Source organism: Phyllobates terribilis, unplaced genomic scaffold, assembly GCF_046119375.1.
Source record: "Phyllobates terribilis strain yellow unplaced genomic scaffold, ASM4611937v1 Scaffold_5__5_contigs__length_657084704, whole genome shotgun sequence".
Lineage (NCBI taxonomy): Eukaryota > Metazoa > Chordata > Amphibia > Anura > Dendrobatidae > Phyllobates > Phyllobates terribilis.
The window spans coordinates 26,666,513-26,684,057 of NW_027362765.1; the positions used below are offsets into that span (position 1 = coordinate 26,666,513).

A 17,545-nucleotide genomic window follows, 5' to 3' on the forward strand; every position below is an offset into this window, starting at 1 on the left:
ATCATTTTCACCTACATAACATTTTTTGTTGGCTTTTTATTCCAATATTTTGGAGGCAGAATGAATAGTTGAACACCACCCTGCACTAGTGCATGCATTGATGTCTTCTAAATCAAGATAGCTAACAGAAATCAGCCAGGTGTATAAATAAACACTAAACATGTTAATGTATATAGTATTAGTGGCTGTCAGATATAGGACCATCTACAAGACGAATCATCTTACATGACAATAGGGGGAGAGACGACTACGTCGCCTAAATAAAGATAATAGCGTCCATAGTATGCAAAAATAGACATTATTATTTGTAATTACAAGCAGATTAGAGTGGAATAAAAACATCAGCAGCAATTGCCATATGAAAAAAGAGAGCACACAGGTAGACTAGGTGGAAGTGCATATGGCAACCATAAATATATCTAACGGATGACCATATCTATTTAATAACACATGCTTTGGTAACAAGTAATCACAGTCACTGGTATGCTATAACAGGAAAAATAAAGTACTTTTGTACATCCACATTATTATCTAGAACCAAAACGAGACATGTAAGGTGTTTGTAAAATACCTGTATAGCGATGTGTCAGAAGCCAGACCTGTCAGCTCAACACCGACGCGCGTTTCGGTGTGGGCCTTTGTCAAGGGGCAAAGGCCCACGCTGCTCTAGTTCATGCATTGACGTCTTCTAGTAGACTGTGAACTATTATTATCTTAGTGAAAAATTACATTTTTCTACATAACTTCCCATTTCTATGGAGATTTTGAGTAGAAATGTTCAAAAATAGAATTTAAGAATATTTTATTCAAAAATAATTTGTTTTATTCTTGGCAGACGACTGTACCAGGAGATCAGAGGAACAACTGACATCTTCAATTTTTATATCTGATGCCCTTGAGATCACACGGGATGCAATTGAAGTGAACGTCATTACTCCAGATATACCATCATCCCTTCACAGTAAAAATCTATCATCTGTTCCTATGAAAGAAGTCCTATGTTCTGATTCATTACAGACTACAAAGAAAAATAAAAGTCAGAATATAGGCATTACAAAACAAACTGCTCTTTGCTTTAAGAAGCCAATTACACATTCAGAATATGGAAATAGTTTTCCTCTCGAAACATCTTTTGTTACACATCAAAAAATTCACATAGAGGAGAAGACAATTTCTAGTTCCAAATGTGGGAGATATCTTAACCAGGAATCAGATTTTATTAGGCATGAGAGAATGCATACTGGTGCGGAGAAGCCATATTCATGTTCAGAATGTGGAAAATGCTTTGGACGGAAATCATATCTTGTTATACATCACAGAACTCACACAGGAGAGAAGCCATATTCATGTTCAGAATGTGGGAAATGTTTTGTAGAGAAATCACCTCTTCTTAAACATCAGAGAAGTCACACAGGGGAGAAGCCTTTTTCATGTTCAGAATGTGGAAAATGTTTTGCACAGAGACCATATCTACTTATACATCTGAGAACTCACACAGGGGAAAGGCCTTTTTCTTGTTCAGAATGTGGAGAATGTTTTGCACAGAGATCATATCTTCTTATACATCAGAGAACTCACACAGGGGAAAGGCCTTTTTTATGTTCAGAATGTGGAAAATGTTTTAAACGGAAATCACATCTTGTTGGTCACCAGAGAACTCACACAGGAGAAAAGCCTTTTTCATGTTCAGAATGTGGAAAATGTTTTGTAGATAAATTACACCTAGATAGACACCAGAGAACTCACACAGGGGAGAAGCCTTTTTCATGTTCAGAATGTGGAAAATGTTTTGTAGATAAATTACACCTAGATAGACACCAGAGAACTAACACAGGGGAGAAGCCTTTTTCATGTTCAGACTGTGGAATATGTTTTGCACATAAAGTAACACTTGTTATACACCAGAGAACTCACACAGGGGAGAAGCCATATTCATGTTCAGAATGTGGAAAATGTTTTAGACAGAAATCATTGCTTGTTACACATGAGAGAACTCACACAGGGGAGAAGCCATATTCATGTTCAGAATGTGGGAAATGTTTTGCATGGAAATCACATCTTGTTATACACCAGAGAACTCACACAGGGGAGAAGCCTTTTTCATGTTCTGAATGTGGGAAATGTTTTAAAGCGAAATCAAACCTTTTTAGTCACCAGAGAAGTCACACACACACAGGGGAGAAGCCATATTCATGTTCAGAATGTGGAATATGTTTTGCTCATAAATCATCGCTTGTTAGACACCAGGGAGTTCACACGGGGAGAAGCCTTGTGGTCATTACCTGAAGAAGTGCTTGACACTTTGAAACACGTTGACTAAAAACCACATGCTTGAATAAATCCTTAAGAACTGATTTCCTCCCACTCCAAAGAGATACAGAATTTGGATTGCGAGCCTAATTGGGGACAGCAATGATGTCTGTAAAGCCCTGCAGAATATGATTGCACTATAATAAAAAAAAAAAAAAAAAAAAAAAAAAAAGAGCTGTGTGTATGTAAATGTGCAGTGTCCAGCAGTATTGTGTGTGTGTGTGTGTGTGTGTGTGTGTGTGTGTGTGTGTGTGTGTGTGTGTGTGTGTGTGTGTGTGTGTGTACGCCATTAATGTCCCTGCTGTGATTTTAGCACAGCACATGGTGCAGAGAAACCTTAACAATAAATTTATTTTCTACTCCACCCTAGTGCATTACAATTAGTGATATTGACTGTCACGTACATACTTCCCAGCACGTGATATGGAGTGTGCTTGCTAGAGTTAATTCATCTCCTCTCACTCAATCCAGTGCTCAACCTCGGTTTTAGGCTATATAGTAAGCATAAATCACACCCCAACACATTCAGCACACCCCGATTTCTTAACGCCTGGCCACCACTCCTCAAATACAAGGGGTGATGAGTCCCCAAGATATGTTACTATCAGACAATCAAAAGGTCACACACTTTCTGAAAGGCTATGGATTCTTTAGCGCATACAAGGATCAAACTTATTAAAGATTTTAACCTTTAATATAAAAATATACATTGCTTACAATAAAAGATATAAAAAGGTAAAAAAAAACAACACACAAATATGCAAAACAGTCTTTAATATACTTACCTTGTAATGTTGTCACATCCTGTTCCATCCAGATGTGTCCGGATCCCAGAATTCCAAGCGGCGGAAGTTCGCCGACCGCCATATTGGGACACCCAAGTGATGGGTGTCTCAATATGGAAACCGCTGGTGGTACCCACCGCTTGCGCGGTACCACCAGCGGAACACCGTCGCACCACACACATACTCTCTGTATACGCCGTACGCACCACACACACTGTATACGCCGTACGCACCACACACACTGCATACGCCGTACGCACCACACACACTGCATACGCCGTATGCACCATTCACACACTGTATACGTCGTACGCACCACACACACACACACTGTGTACGCCGTACGCACCACACACACACACTGTATACGCCGTATGCACCACCACACAAACACTCTGTATACGCCGTATGCACCACCACACAAACACACACTGTATACGCCATATGCACCACCACACACACACTGTATACGCCTTACGCACCACCACACGCTGTATACGCCGTACGCATCACACACACACACACACTATATATGCCGCACATACGTTTTGTCCTTATGTGGATACAATGTAAATTAAAGCGCCTAGGAAAGAGGACACACGGGGGGAGACTGCTCAAACAAGAGAACACTGAAGGGAAGAAGACAGCACAGGGGTGGAGAGAGGGGGAGAGCACATGGAGTACACAGTTTTGGATCACATCAGCTTCCCAGTCAGCCCCACATGTCAACAACTTATTTTGTGCCACCTAGCTTTTTATAGTCGTAACCAGAGGCTGATATTTCCAGGATCACCTGATTGTACTATTTAAAAATTGCTGTTTGACTGGATGGTGAGCTAAGAGCCTTGCATTTCAAATATCCTGTGTCTCCCCAACTCCTCTGTACAGTGAATAGTAAATATACTGCCTAATTTCAAACCATGTGTTTCGCTCTGAAGCTAAGGGTCCAGGAGCTGAGGTGTTATGTTTGACATCTCCAGAAAAAGCCCCATTGTGTTTGCAATACTGATACAGCCAGTTTCACTCTTTAGTCCACTAAATATAACTCTACTGCTGTTATGCTATGCCTTTTTGATTTTATATTCCCTTCACATTGGCCCCTCCACTTTACACCCGGAGTTGAGGTGTCATAAAGGTTTAATTAGTAGAAAAAAAGTTTTTCCTATTTTCTATTGTCTAAATCTGGGCTACATCTTAAGATAAAGAGCGTCTTATAGTCCAAAAAGTACAGAATTAGAATTATATAATTACAAATAAAAATATATGCAGTGTGACAGAGTCACTGTTGTTATATGTGAGGGGAGGTATGTTTCACCATGGTTGCTAGCCTTAGCGAACTGAACCTACAACTTTCCTCCAGCATGTTGTGTTGAGGGGGTTAAATCACCTAAAGGGAGTGGTTTTGTGTGAATGACATAGATATGGGAGTGAAGTTATTCACCCTACCTCCACCTCAGGGTGTGTCTGAGCAAGGTTAAATGCTCAGTCACTATTTTTTTTCTGTGGTTTTGTGGCTGGAGAGGCAAGGCAAGTCTCCAGACTGGAAAGCTTCAGCTCAAGAGGAGCTGCAGGCTGTGCTATAACCTGTGCAGGTGAACCCCACACACATATGGACCATGCTATCATTTATCCTTTGTTTTGCTGTTATGCCAGAAAGGCCATGTTTATTTTGCTGAACCTGCAGTTACTAATATCTTTCATTTAAAATACTATAATATACTGCGCACCACCATAACTGGGATGTAGAATTACGATAGTTTTCATTAAAGGGGTTCTTTGGTTAAATCAAGTTATCACCGATCCATGGGATCCACAGGATCGGTGATCACTTATTGATCGTTTGGGTCCGAACATTGGAAACGCACCTATTGGAAGAATGGGGAAGTTTTCTACCTGACAGGACACTTATCCCCATTTTATAATGCAGCAGCAGGTGGGACGTCTGACCGCAGCTCCATTCATTCTCTTTGGGGCTTCCAGAAAAAAAAAAAAAACAGCCACTGAGGGAATGAATGGATCAGTGGTCAAGTCGCACATGAGCTCCAGTCTAATGAGGATAAAAGCTCCACAATCTACCAATTGGAGTGGGTCCCAGTAGTCAGACCCCCACTAATCAATAATTTATCACTTATCCTGTGGAGAGGTGATTACTTGTTTTTGCCGGAGAACCCCGGTAAGTGCATTTTGTTCCAAGTATTTAATCACTAATGGAAATCAAGAATCTTCTAATTAATATCAGAGAGAACAAATTACCGCCATACACAACACAATCCACTATAGCAACATCAATAGTACCACATACAAGGGAGAAATACTGCCACATCATAACTAGACCACATATTACCACCACATAATGACCGAATAATACTACATACACCAGACCACATATTACCACCACATAGTGACCGAATAATACTACATACAAGGGAGAAATACTGCCACACCATGACCAGACCACATATTACCACCACATAGTGACTGAATAATACCACATACAAGGGAGAAATACCACCACACCATGACCAGACCAGATATTAACAGCATATAGCGTCCAAATAATTTCCCATCATTTCTCTCCCCCACCTCCATCATTGCTCTCCCCCATCCCCATCATTGTTCTCCCCCTACCTCCCCCATCATTGCTTTCTCCCATCCCCATCATTGCTCTCCCCCACCTTCTCCATCATTGCTCTCCCTCACCTTCTCCAACATTGTCATATCTCCTCCACCTCCTCCATCATTGTCATATCTCCTCCATCATTGCCATATCTCCCCCACCTCCTACATCATCATTGCCATATCTTTCCCCCACCTCCTCCATCATCACTGCCATATCTTCCCCCCACCACCTCCATCACTGCCATATTTCCCCCACCACCTCCTCCATCATCATTGCCATATCTCCCACCATCACCTCCTCCATTATCATTGCCATATCTCCCCCTACCTCCTCCATCATCATTACCATATCTCCCCCACCTGCTCCATCATCATGGCTATATCTCCCCCACCTCCTCCATCACCAGTGCCATGTCACATCTCCCATTACCTCCTCCATCACCATGCCATGTATATCTCCCCCAACCTTCTCCATCACCATGCCATGCATATCTCCCCCACCTAATCCATCACCATTGCTCTCCCTCATCTCCTCCTCCATCACCATTGCTCTTTCTACCCCCACCTTCTCACGGATAAGAAAGCGATAAGAAAAATGCAAGTTTTGTGAATGAGAAAAAACTGAATTTTACAGAATTGTTGGCCCTATAGAAATACTTTTTTTTTACATACATTTTTTATGTATGTATAATTTTTTTATGGGAGAGGAAGTGGTGATGTCCAACTCACTTAATGAGTTCAAGAGAGGCCTGGACACCTTTCTTGAGAACAATAAAATTACATCTTATTCTTAGTTAATTAATCCAGGGATTTAATCTGACTGTCAGATTGGTGTCGGGAAGTGAATTTTTCCTCAATGATGTAAATTGGCCTATACCGCATGTATTTTTTTTTTTTTTTTGCCTTCCCCTGGATCAACGCTGCGGAATAGCTGCAGTGCACAAGAAATAGGCTGAACTGGATGGACGCTTGTCTTTTTTCGGCCTTATAAACTATGTAACTAAATACTTGAGCAATACCCCAAGAAAAACATTAAAAAGACACAAAATCATTATATTTATAAAGCTGGTTCAATATAGCATTTAATTTTTATTCAAGAAAAAAACCTCCTATGATCTCATTACTTCCTGCACCTCATTATAACCCGACTCTTCACTGCAGTGACTCCCTTCTAGCCAGTCCTGTAATGAGGCGACTAGACGGGAGTCTAATGAGCTCCTGGAATCATCTCCATTCTGGTCCTGTCAGTGCTGAGCCGTCTTTGTAGCTGTTCCTGTGAGGACCTCGCTTCGGCAGCTCCGGTCACCTCAGCACTGACCTGTCTGGAGTGGAGGCTCCGGTGAGATCTTCACTACAGCCGCTCTATTCAAGTCACTTCACCAGTGAGCCGTCTAGAGAGGAGCTGCTGGAAGGAGCCTCCAATATACACGCAACCGTGACAGGAGGTGGAGGTGCCGGGATGAGGTGAGTATTGGCAGGGGGAGCGGTGTTTACAGCCTCACGTTAGTAGAACAACACCAGGCTGCTGATCACTGCTCTCCACCACCGTGTACAGAGCACAGAAAGGTAATCATCACAATGCTGTGCTCTGATCACTGACTCAGCTCTGCTATATCAGTGTAAGTCTCTGCAGGAGCCTTATACTGAGATAATAAACCATGTATCTAATGCCCATCACATTACACCACTGCTCCCATAGAAGTGGACAGAACGAGGTCACACATTACACCACTGATTCCATAGAAGTGGACAGAGCAGGGTCACACATTACACCACCGCTCCTATATAATGTACAGAGCGAGGTCACACACTACGCCACCGCTCCTATATAATGTACAGAGCGAGGTCACACATTACACCACCGCTCCTATATAATGTACAGAGCGAGGTCACACATTACACCACCGCTCCTATATAATGTACAGAGAGAGGTCACACATTACACCACCGCTCCTATATAATGCACAGAGCGAGGTCACACATTACACCACCGCTCCTATATAATGTACAGAGCGAGGTCACACATTACACCACCGCTCCTATATAATGTACAGAGCGAGGTCACACATTACACCACCGCTCCTATATAATGTACAGAGCGAGGTCACACATTACACCACCGCTCCTATATAATGTACAGAGCGAGGTCACACATTACACCACCGCTCCTATATAATGTACAGAGCGGGGTCACACATTACACCACCGCTCCTATATAATGTACAGAGCGAGGTCACACATTACACCACCGCTCCTATATAATGTACAGAGCGAGGTCACACATTACACCACCGCTCCTATATAATGTACAGAGCGGGGTCACACATTACACCACCGCTCCTATCTAATGTACAGAGCGAGGTCACACATTACACCACCGCTCCTATATAATGTACAGAGCGAGGTCACACATTACACCACAGCTCCTATATAATGCACAGAGCGGGGTCACACATTACACCACCGCTCCTATATAATGTACAGAGCGAGGTCACACATTACACCACCGCTCCTATATAATGTACAGAGCGAGGTCACACATTACACCACCGCTCCTATATAATGTACAGAGCGAGGTCACACATTACACCACAGCTCCTATATAATGTACAGAGCGAGGTCACACATTACACCACCGCTCCTATATAATGTACAGAGCGAGGTCACACATTACACCACAGCTCCTATATAATGTACAGAGCGAGGTCACACATTACACCACCGCTCCTATATAATGTACAGAGCGGGGTCACACATTACACCACCGCTCCTATATAATGTACAGAGCAGGGTCACACATTACACCACCGCTCCTATATAATGTACAGAGCGAGGTCACACATTACACCACCGCTCCCATATAATGTACAGAGCGAGGTCACACATTACACCACCGCTCCTATATAATGTACAGAGCGATGTCATACATTATACCACCGCTCCTATATAATGTACAGAGCGAGGTCACACATTACACCACCGCTCCTATATAATGTACAGAGCGAGGTCACACATTACACCACAGCTCCTATATAATGTACAGAGCGAGGTCACACATTATACCACCGCTCCTATATAATGTACAGAGCGGGGTCACACATTACACCACCGCTCCTATATAATGTACAGAGCGAGGTCACACATTATACCACCGCTCCTATATAATGTACAGAGCGAGGTCACACATTACACCACCGCTCCTATATAATGTACAGAGCGAGGTCACACATTATACCACCGCTCCTATATAATGTACAGAGCGAGGTCACACATTACACCACCGCTCCTATATAATGCACAGAGCGGGGTCACACATTACACCACCGCTCCTATATAATGTACAGAGCGAGGTCACACATTACACCACCGCTCCTATATAATGTACAGAGCGGGGTCACACATTACACCACCGCTCCTATATAATGTACAGAGCGAGGTCACACATTACACCACAGCTCCTATATAATGTACAGAGCGAGGTCACACATTATACCACCGCTCCTATATAATGTACAGAGCGAGGTCACACATTACACCACCGCTCCTATATAATGCACAGAGCGGGGTTACACATTACACCACCGCTCCTATATAATGTACAGAGCGAGGTCACACATTACACCACCGCTCCTATATAATGTACAGAGCGGGGTCACACATTACACCACCGCTCCTATATAATGTACAGAGCGAGGTCACACATTACACCACCGCTCCTATATAATGTACAGAGCGAGGTCACACATTACACCACCGCTCCTATATAATGTACAGAGCGAGGTCACACATTACACCACCGCTCCTATATAATGTACAGAGAGGGGTCACACATTACACCACCGCTCCTATCTAATGTACAGAGCGAGGTCACACATTACACCACCGCTCCTATATAATGTACAGAGCGAGGTCACACATTACACCACAGCTCCTATATAATGCACAGAGCGGGGTCACACATTACACCACCGCTCCTATATAATGTACAGAGCGAGGTCACACATTACACCACCGCTCCTATATAATGTACAGAGCGAGGTTACACATTACACCACAGCTCCTATATAATGTACAGAGCGAGGTCACACATTACACCACCGCTCCTATATAATGTACAGAGCGAGGTCACACATTACACCACAGCTCCTATATAATGTACAGAGCGAGGTCACACATTACACCACCGCTCCTATATAATGTACAGAGCGGGGTCACACATTACACCACCGCTCCTATATAATGTACAGAGCAGGGTCACACATTACACCACCGCTCCTATATAATGTACAGAGCGAGGTCACACATTACACCACTGCTCCCATATAATGTACAGAGCGAGGTCACACATTACACCACCGCTCCTATATAATGTACAGAGCGAGGTCACACATTACACCACCGCTCCTATATAATGTACAGAGCGAGGTCACACATTACACCACAGCTCCTATATAATGTACAGAGCTAGGTCACACATTATACCACCGCTCCTATATAATGTACAGAGCGGGGTCACACATTACACCATCGCTCCTATATAATGTACAGAGCGAGGTCACACATTACACCACAGCTCCTATATAATGTACAGAGCGGGGTCACACATTACACCACCGCTCCTATATAATGTACAGAGCGAGGTCACACATTACACCACCGCTCCTATATAATGTACAGAGCGAGGTCACACATTACACCACCGCTCCTATATAATGTACAGAGCGAGGTCACACATTACACCACCGCTCCTATATAATGCACAGAGCGGGGTCACACATTACACCACCGCTCCTATATAATGTACAGAGCGAGGTCACACATTACACCACCGCTCATATATAATGTACAGAGCGAGGTCACACATTACACCACCGCTCCTATATAATGTACAGAGCGAGGTCACACATTACACCACCGCTCCTATATAATGTACAGAGCGGGGTCACACATTACACCACCGCTCCTATATAATGTACAGAGCGAGGTCACACATTACACCACCGCTCATATATAATGTACAGAGCGGGGTCACACACTACACCACCGCTCCTATATAATGTACAGAGCGAGGTCACACATTACACCACCGCTCCCATATAATGTACAGAGCGAGGTCACACATTACACCACCGCTCCCATATAATGTACAGAGCAGGGTCACACATTACACCACAGCTCCTATATAATGTACAGAGCGGGGTCACACATTACACCACCGCTCCTATATAATGTACAGAGCAGGGTCACACATTACACCACCGCTCCTATATAATGTACAGAGCAGGGTCACACATTACACCACCTCTCCTATATAATGTACAGAGCGAGGTCACACATTACACCACAGCTCCTATATAATGTACAGAGCGAGGTCACACATTACACCACCGCTCCTATATAATGTACAGAGCGGGGTCACACATTACACCACCGCTCCTATATAATGTACAGAGCAGGGTCACACATTACACCACCGCTACTATATAATGTACAGAGCAGGGTCACACATTACACCACTGCTCCCATATAATGTACAGAGCAAGGTCACACATTACACCACCGCTCCTATATAATGTACAGAGCGAGGTCACACATTACACCACAGCTCCTATATAATGTACAGAGCAAGGTCACACATTACACCACCGCTCCTATATAATGTACAGAGTGAGGTCACACATTACACCACCGCTCCTATATAATGTACAGAGCGAGGTCACACATTACACCACTGCTCCCATATAATGTACAGAGCGAGGTCACACATTACACCACCGCTCCTATATAATGTACAGAGCGAGGTCACACATTACACCACCGCTCCTATATAATGTACAGAGCGAGGTCACACATTACACCACAGCTCCTATATAATGTACAGAGCGAGGTCACACATTATACCACCGCTCCTATATAATGTACAGAGCGGGGTCACACATTACACCACCGCTCCTATATAATGTACAGAGCGAGGTCACACATTACACCACTGCTCCCATAGAAGTGGATGGAGCGGGGTCACACATTACATTACTAACGTTATTGGAGCTGCTCACTTCTGAAGTGGAGAGGCTCCTGACAACCCCTTTACCAATCTTACTAAATGTGATGATGAAAACTCCCAGAAGAGAAGCATTTACTGCAGGAGAATAGTTCAGCTCCTAAAAGACACTTCAGAAATTAACAGATCACAAAAAAAGACAGATCCATTCTGAAAATTTCCTGCTAAACTTTAGAAGGATTTTATGTCATAAAAATATAAAGAGGACGTTCAAAAATTTATTGCTGACATATAGTAGACAGCCGGAGACTGGTGATAGACCAGACGCGACATAATTATTTGTCTCCACGCAGAGAAAATCCACGTTACATTCCACACATAAAAGTGTAGAAAAGGGGCGCGGGGTAATTGTGCCCGTAGTGCGGAGCAAATAATGCTGTAACCATAACCAAGAGTCAGTGTAAGGCCACATTCACACATTCAGTATTAGATCAGTATTTCTAAGCAAAACAGGAGCAGAACAATAAGAGGGAAAGTATAACAGTAACACGTCACCACTTCTGTATTTATCACCCACTACTGGTTTTGGCTTACAAATACTGATGTAAAATACTGACCAAATACTGAACATGTGAACAAGGTCTAAGTAAGAGACCGGGAGAAACTTCTACCAAGATGCCCCAAATCTATAACACAGAACACTGGACCCCCGGGACTGAGCTCAGGGCAGAGAAATGGGGCTTTAAGGGGGAAACTGGGTGTGCCAAGGGGGGGAAACAATAATATACACACAGCTCTGCTCCGTACACCTCGTACACGCGCGGCTCCGCTCCGTACGCCTCGTACACGCGCGGCTCCGCTCCGTACGCCTCGTACACGCGCGGCTCCGCTCCGTACGCCTCGTACACGCGCGGCTCCGCTCCGTACGCCTCGTACACGCGCGGCTCCGCTCCGTACGCCTCGTACACGCGCGGCTCCGCTCCGTACGCCTCGTACACGCGCGGCTCCGCTCCGTACGCCTCGTACACACGCGGCTCCGCTCCGTACGCCTCGTACACACGCGGCTCTGCTCCGTACGCCTCGTACACGCGCGGCTCCGCTCCGTACGCCTCGTACACACACGGCTCCGCTCCGTACGCCTCGTACACGCGCGGCTCCGCTCCGTACGCCTCGTACACGCGCGGCTCCGCTCCGTACGCCTCGTACACACACGGCTCCGCTCCGTACACCTCGTACACACGCGGCTCTGCTACATCCACACTGTAAACCCCTCCTGACCCCACACATAACCTTCACCTCATCCAGCACCATGACAACCAGCACAGCAGAGTCCTGCATCCACTGAGGCCCCTGATCATGTGACCCCTGACTCCTCCCCTCCTGTGACCTCATCACAGGTCCTGTGCACACAGCCATATATGTGGTGTTGGTAGTGTCTAGAGTGGAGGTGATTCTTTGAGGGGGATGATGTCACTTGAAGGGGCGGGGCCTCCTTCAGTCCAGTGAGTGAAGACCGAACACCAGGAAGCTGTGTTGTGCTGAGGCTGCTGGGAAGGTGAGGCCTGGGGGGCTGCACCATGGAGCCTGTGCAGGTGGGATGAGGCACAGGACTCAGTGTGCGTGATCTGAGGAGGGAGTTTAGAAGACCCCCAGCCCCATGCAAGTAACAGGACCCTCCTCCTTCCCCATACTGACCCCCAGCACACAGCCCCATGCAAGTAACTGCACCCCCCTCCTTCCCCATACAGACCCCCAGCACACAGCCCCATGCAAGTAACTGCACCCCCCTCCTTCCCCATACAGACCCCCAGCACACAGCCTCATGCAAGTAACACGACCCCCCTCCTTCCCCACACAGAGCTCCAGCACTCAGCCCCATGCAAGTAACACGACCCCCTCCTTCCCCATACAAACCCCCAGCACACAGCCCCATGCAAGTAACTGCACCCCCCTCCTTCCCCATACAGACCCCCAGCACACAGCCTCATGCAAGTAACACGACCCCCCTCCTTCCCCACACAGAGCTCCAGCACTCAGCCCCATGCAAGTAACACGACCCCCTCCTTCCCCATACAGACCCCCAGCACTCAGCCCCATGCAAGTAACACGACCCCCTCCTTCCCCATACAGACCCCCAGCACTCAGCCCCATGCAAATAACACGACCCCCTCCTTCCCCACACAGAGCTCCAGCACTCAGCCCCATGCAAGTAACACGACCCCCTCCTTCCCCATACAGACCCCCAGCACTCAGCCCCATGCAAATAACACGACCCCCTCCTTCCCCATACAGACCCCCAGCACTCAGCCCCATGCAAGTAACACGACCCCCTCTTTCCCCATACAGACCCCCAGCACACAGCCTCATGCAAGTAACACGACCCCCTCCTTCCCCACACAGAGCTCCAGCATGGTGCCCAGTGCAAGTAACTGCACCCTCTAATTCCCCACGCAGACCCCCAGCAAACAGCCCCACACAAGTAACAGGACCCCCTCTGTGACGACACAGATTTTATTCTTAATTATGCCAGACGTATTATTCAGGGCACATGAGCCGTCGTTCACACCAGTCTGTACATCTTCCTGTAGATTGGCTTGTTGTATGTTGTATGATGATTTGGTGAATGGCTGTTGATTCTCTATTGTATCAGCCCCTCCAGCTTATTGTTCTGTTTTCCTTGGGAACAAAGGTGCAGGTTGTTTGAACAATCGATGTTTGTTATTTTGTGACTGTCTGCAAACATTGCAGGAAAGAAATCTGCAGGTTAATTGTCCACTGGAACAAGACTGTGGGAACTCCAACCATACGCCAACGTGTGCTTAATTCCCCCCCCCCCCCCCCTTCTCAATAATACACCAGATACAACTTGATGGGTGAAGCTCGGTCACAGCTTTATTATCCGTTTATTTTTCCGCTAGAAAGACACTTAACTTATCAACATGCTCGTTGCCAAATGCCCTGTTGACTCTTCACAGGCAAGTCAGACAACGAGCGGTACTTTACAACATGTCCTTTCTTTATTGCCAGGCCACGGAGGATCCTGCGTGTTTGTACGCAGGATTCTGACCCCCACGCATCGCTTGCAGTGCTCGTTCGACTCCGTCTTGGAGTCCTGACAAGAATATGTCTAGTCCAATGTCCGTGAGGTGCACGCTGTCAGCCCTTAGGTTTGCATTATCCCCTTCTAGTTGGCCGTACCTTATCACCACTTGCCCTCTGTCTCTTACAAATTTCGACATCCATGCATTGATTTTATGCCTTGTGCTTTCAATGGCCATGCTGTTTCGTGCTCCTTGTCACACTCTCGTACCACACCATTGTGAGTTTGGGAAAAAATGCTTTGAAACGCTCCGTATCTAATTTCATCATCGTAACTAATTCTGAGATCTTGTAATGGCAGAGATAGTTTCCCCTGGCATGAATGACCGGACCTCTTGCTTCTCTCGCGATGTCGACCACCTCCAGGAACACCTGTGGCCGTTGTAGGCCTCTTATACCTCTCCAAAATTACATTTGATTCCCTACTGTGATGAAATGGCAGTAGGGAGACCCCGCAGAATCTTGCTGTTGCCACCACTGTGATGGATTCACAACGCGCCTGACATCACACTACGCCAGACGGAGCACGTGATACGGATCTACACTTTGCACCAATGTGATATTCCGCACCCCCCTCAAGGATACATAAGGTCAGATTTGTTACAGTTATGCACAGACACCCCCTGTCCACATGGGTATAGGGAGGCACCAGGGAGTGAGACGAGGAGGCCCACTCAGTCACTGACGCTGCACCACACTCGCCCACAACCCTGACAGGCTGAGAGACTCCGTTCACTAGCTCCAGTGATGCAGAGCCTAGTCAGCCTGGGAGAGCTGCCACTAGTTTCTATTTGATATAATGGACTTGTATCGGTCTAGAAACCAGACCGGTAGTGTGTTCAATGGACCGAACAACAGACCTGAAGTTCGTGGATCGAGATAAAAGAACAGCCCAAGGTTAAATATATATTTAATCGCTGTAAGGGCACACTAAACAATACACTATATACATAAGGTTATACATAGAAACAAAAGAAAATCTGGGCAACAAGATTCATTATTGATCAAGACTTATACAATTATATTACCTACAAAGCACCATTATTGAGTCATTAAGAGATCCAAACCATTAATCATAGTAGATATAAACATAACTTAATTAAACACTAGACATACATGAATACCATTAAAAGAGCTGTGCTTATTAGCATACTTTAAATTCCATGCATGATTCCACTTGTGACTCTGGAAAGTAATCACATACAAATAGATCTGTGATTTGTGTCCGCTTTCCCCAATGTGATCTTCACCGCACTTATTGTGAGCTTATATCTGGACCTATGTTCTATTACTGATGAGGAATTTTTCTCTTTCACTGTTGCTAATAAGCACATCTCTTTTAATGGTATTCATGCATGTCTAGTGTTTAATTGAATTATGTTTATATCTATTATGATTAATGGTTTGGATCTCTTAACTCAATAATGGTGCTTTGTAGGTAATATAAGGGTTATACGTACACAGTGGTCAGAGTTACAAATGCAAAGCAGTTATTACGAGTCAGTTACCTATGGAAAGGCCTGGCTTTCGGGGGAAGGGCTGCCACATGGGAGGTGTGTGGGCCTTCCCTATGTTGTTGCAGGACTTTCCCCACACGACTTAACGTCATGACCTCCCCAGGAAAAGACAATGGACTTGGGGCAGCAGGATCTTTTAACCTCTCTGGGTCACTCCCCTTACGACCCCTCGGCTGGCCCTAGATCTCCACCCCTGCCCTGTCTTTGCTAACAAACTCCCACAAGCAAAACAATATAAGAACTTAATAACAATGTAACTTACATCAGTTTAACATGCAATCCAGTTGATACTCTGATTTATTGAAGCCATCTTGTTAGATTAAACCGCCTATGTTAGTATTATAGACCTTCACCAAATGATCCCCCATCCCCCTCAATCTAGGCGTAATGGACCTAGGCTATCCCCAAGATCTCCTAGAATGTACCACGCTGTGGAAGTGAAGGGTCCCACCATTTTCTTTTTTTCATTTAATGAGCAGCAATTTACAATAATCTGTTTCCATTTCGGAAGAAATTTGCCAGCCTGCATTTCCTTATTGCTAAGGGCGTCTTGTTGCTCTATTCCCATAAAATGTTTCATTTGAGCTGTTAACTCTTCAATGTTTGGTTCTAGCCAATATTTAAGTAATTTTTTTTTGCCAGGATAAGTAGAGTGTGGAGCAATTTTGGAGGGTTACCCTCAGGGTTTTCTGTGTTGTTCCGAAAATATAACAAGCCTAGATAAGGTAAAAAAGTATAACCCGGACCCCATATTGTGTCGATCATAGCTGTTGCTTATCCTCAATATGAAACTGAAGCCGGGCATGGCCATAGGCCATGCATGAGGTCGGTAGTGGAAGGTGGCATTTAGGCCAATCTGTTAGCCTGTTTGAAAGCGGATATTTTTTTAGGTGTGTTAAATGCATAAATGGCGCCATGCATGATTTTATATTGCGTTTGTCTCCATGCTTCGTTTATAATGTGTTTTCTTATTAAATTCCAGTCTGACCTGATCTTATCAGAGATTTCCACATCTTCCAACTGTTGTCTCCAATATTTGAAGAAAGTATCTGGGTGAACTCCTAGTAGATTGCATCTCATTACAGAATAAAGGACCGAAATTGAAGTGGTACCCATTGGAGACAACAGAATGACATCCAAGACATTTTGAGAGACCTCAAAGGTCACATCCTTTAAATTGGCCATAATGGATAGTTTGATTTGTTCATATTGGA

At 45.0% G+C, this 17,545-nt stretch overlaps 3 protein-coding genes across 3 annotated transcripts in view; all 3 read left to right on the forward strand.

Annotated features, from left to right (window-relative positions):
• LOC141271399 (uncharacterized) overlaps nucleotides 1-2,286 on the forward strand; it is a 75,920-nt gene extending 73,634 nt beyond the window's left edge. Inside the window, exon 3 of the mRNA XM_073681488.1 lies at nucleotides 901-2,286. Coding sequence (XP_073537589.1) covers nucleotides 901-2,286 — 1,386 coding nt within the window. The remainder of the gene's footprint in view (nucleotides 1-900) is intronic.
• Nucleotides 2,287-13,135: 10,849 nt separating this feature from the next.
• Nucleotides 13,136-17,545, forward strand: part of LOC141271789 (uncharacterized) — a 63,201-nt gene continuing 58,791 nt past the window's right edge. The window contains exon 1 of the mRNA XM_073681939.1: nucleotides 13,136-13,270. The gene's annotated coding sequence lies outside the window, so the exon portion shown is untranslated. The remainder of the gene's footprint in view (nucleotides 13,271-17,545) is intronic.
• Nucleotides 13,247-17,545, forward strand: part of LOC141271784 (uncharacterized) — a 182,803-nt gene continuing 178,504 nt past the window's right edge. Inside the window, exon 1 of the mRNA XM_073681929.1 lies at nucleotides 13,247-13,331. The gene's annotated coding sequence lies outside the window, so the exon portion shown is untranslated. The remainder of the gene's footprint in view (nucleotides 13,332-17,545) is intronic.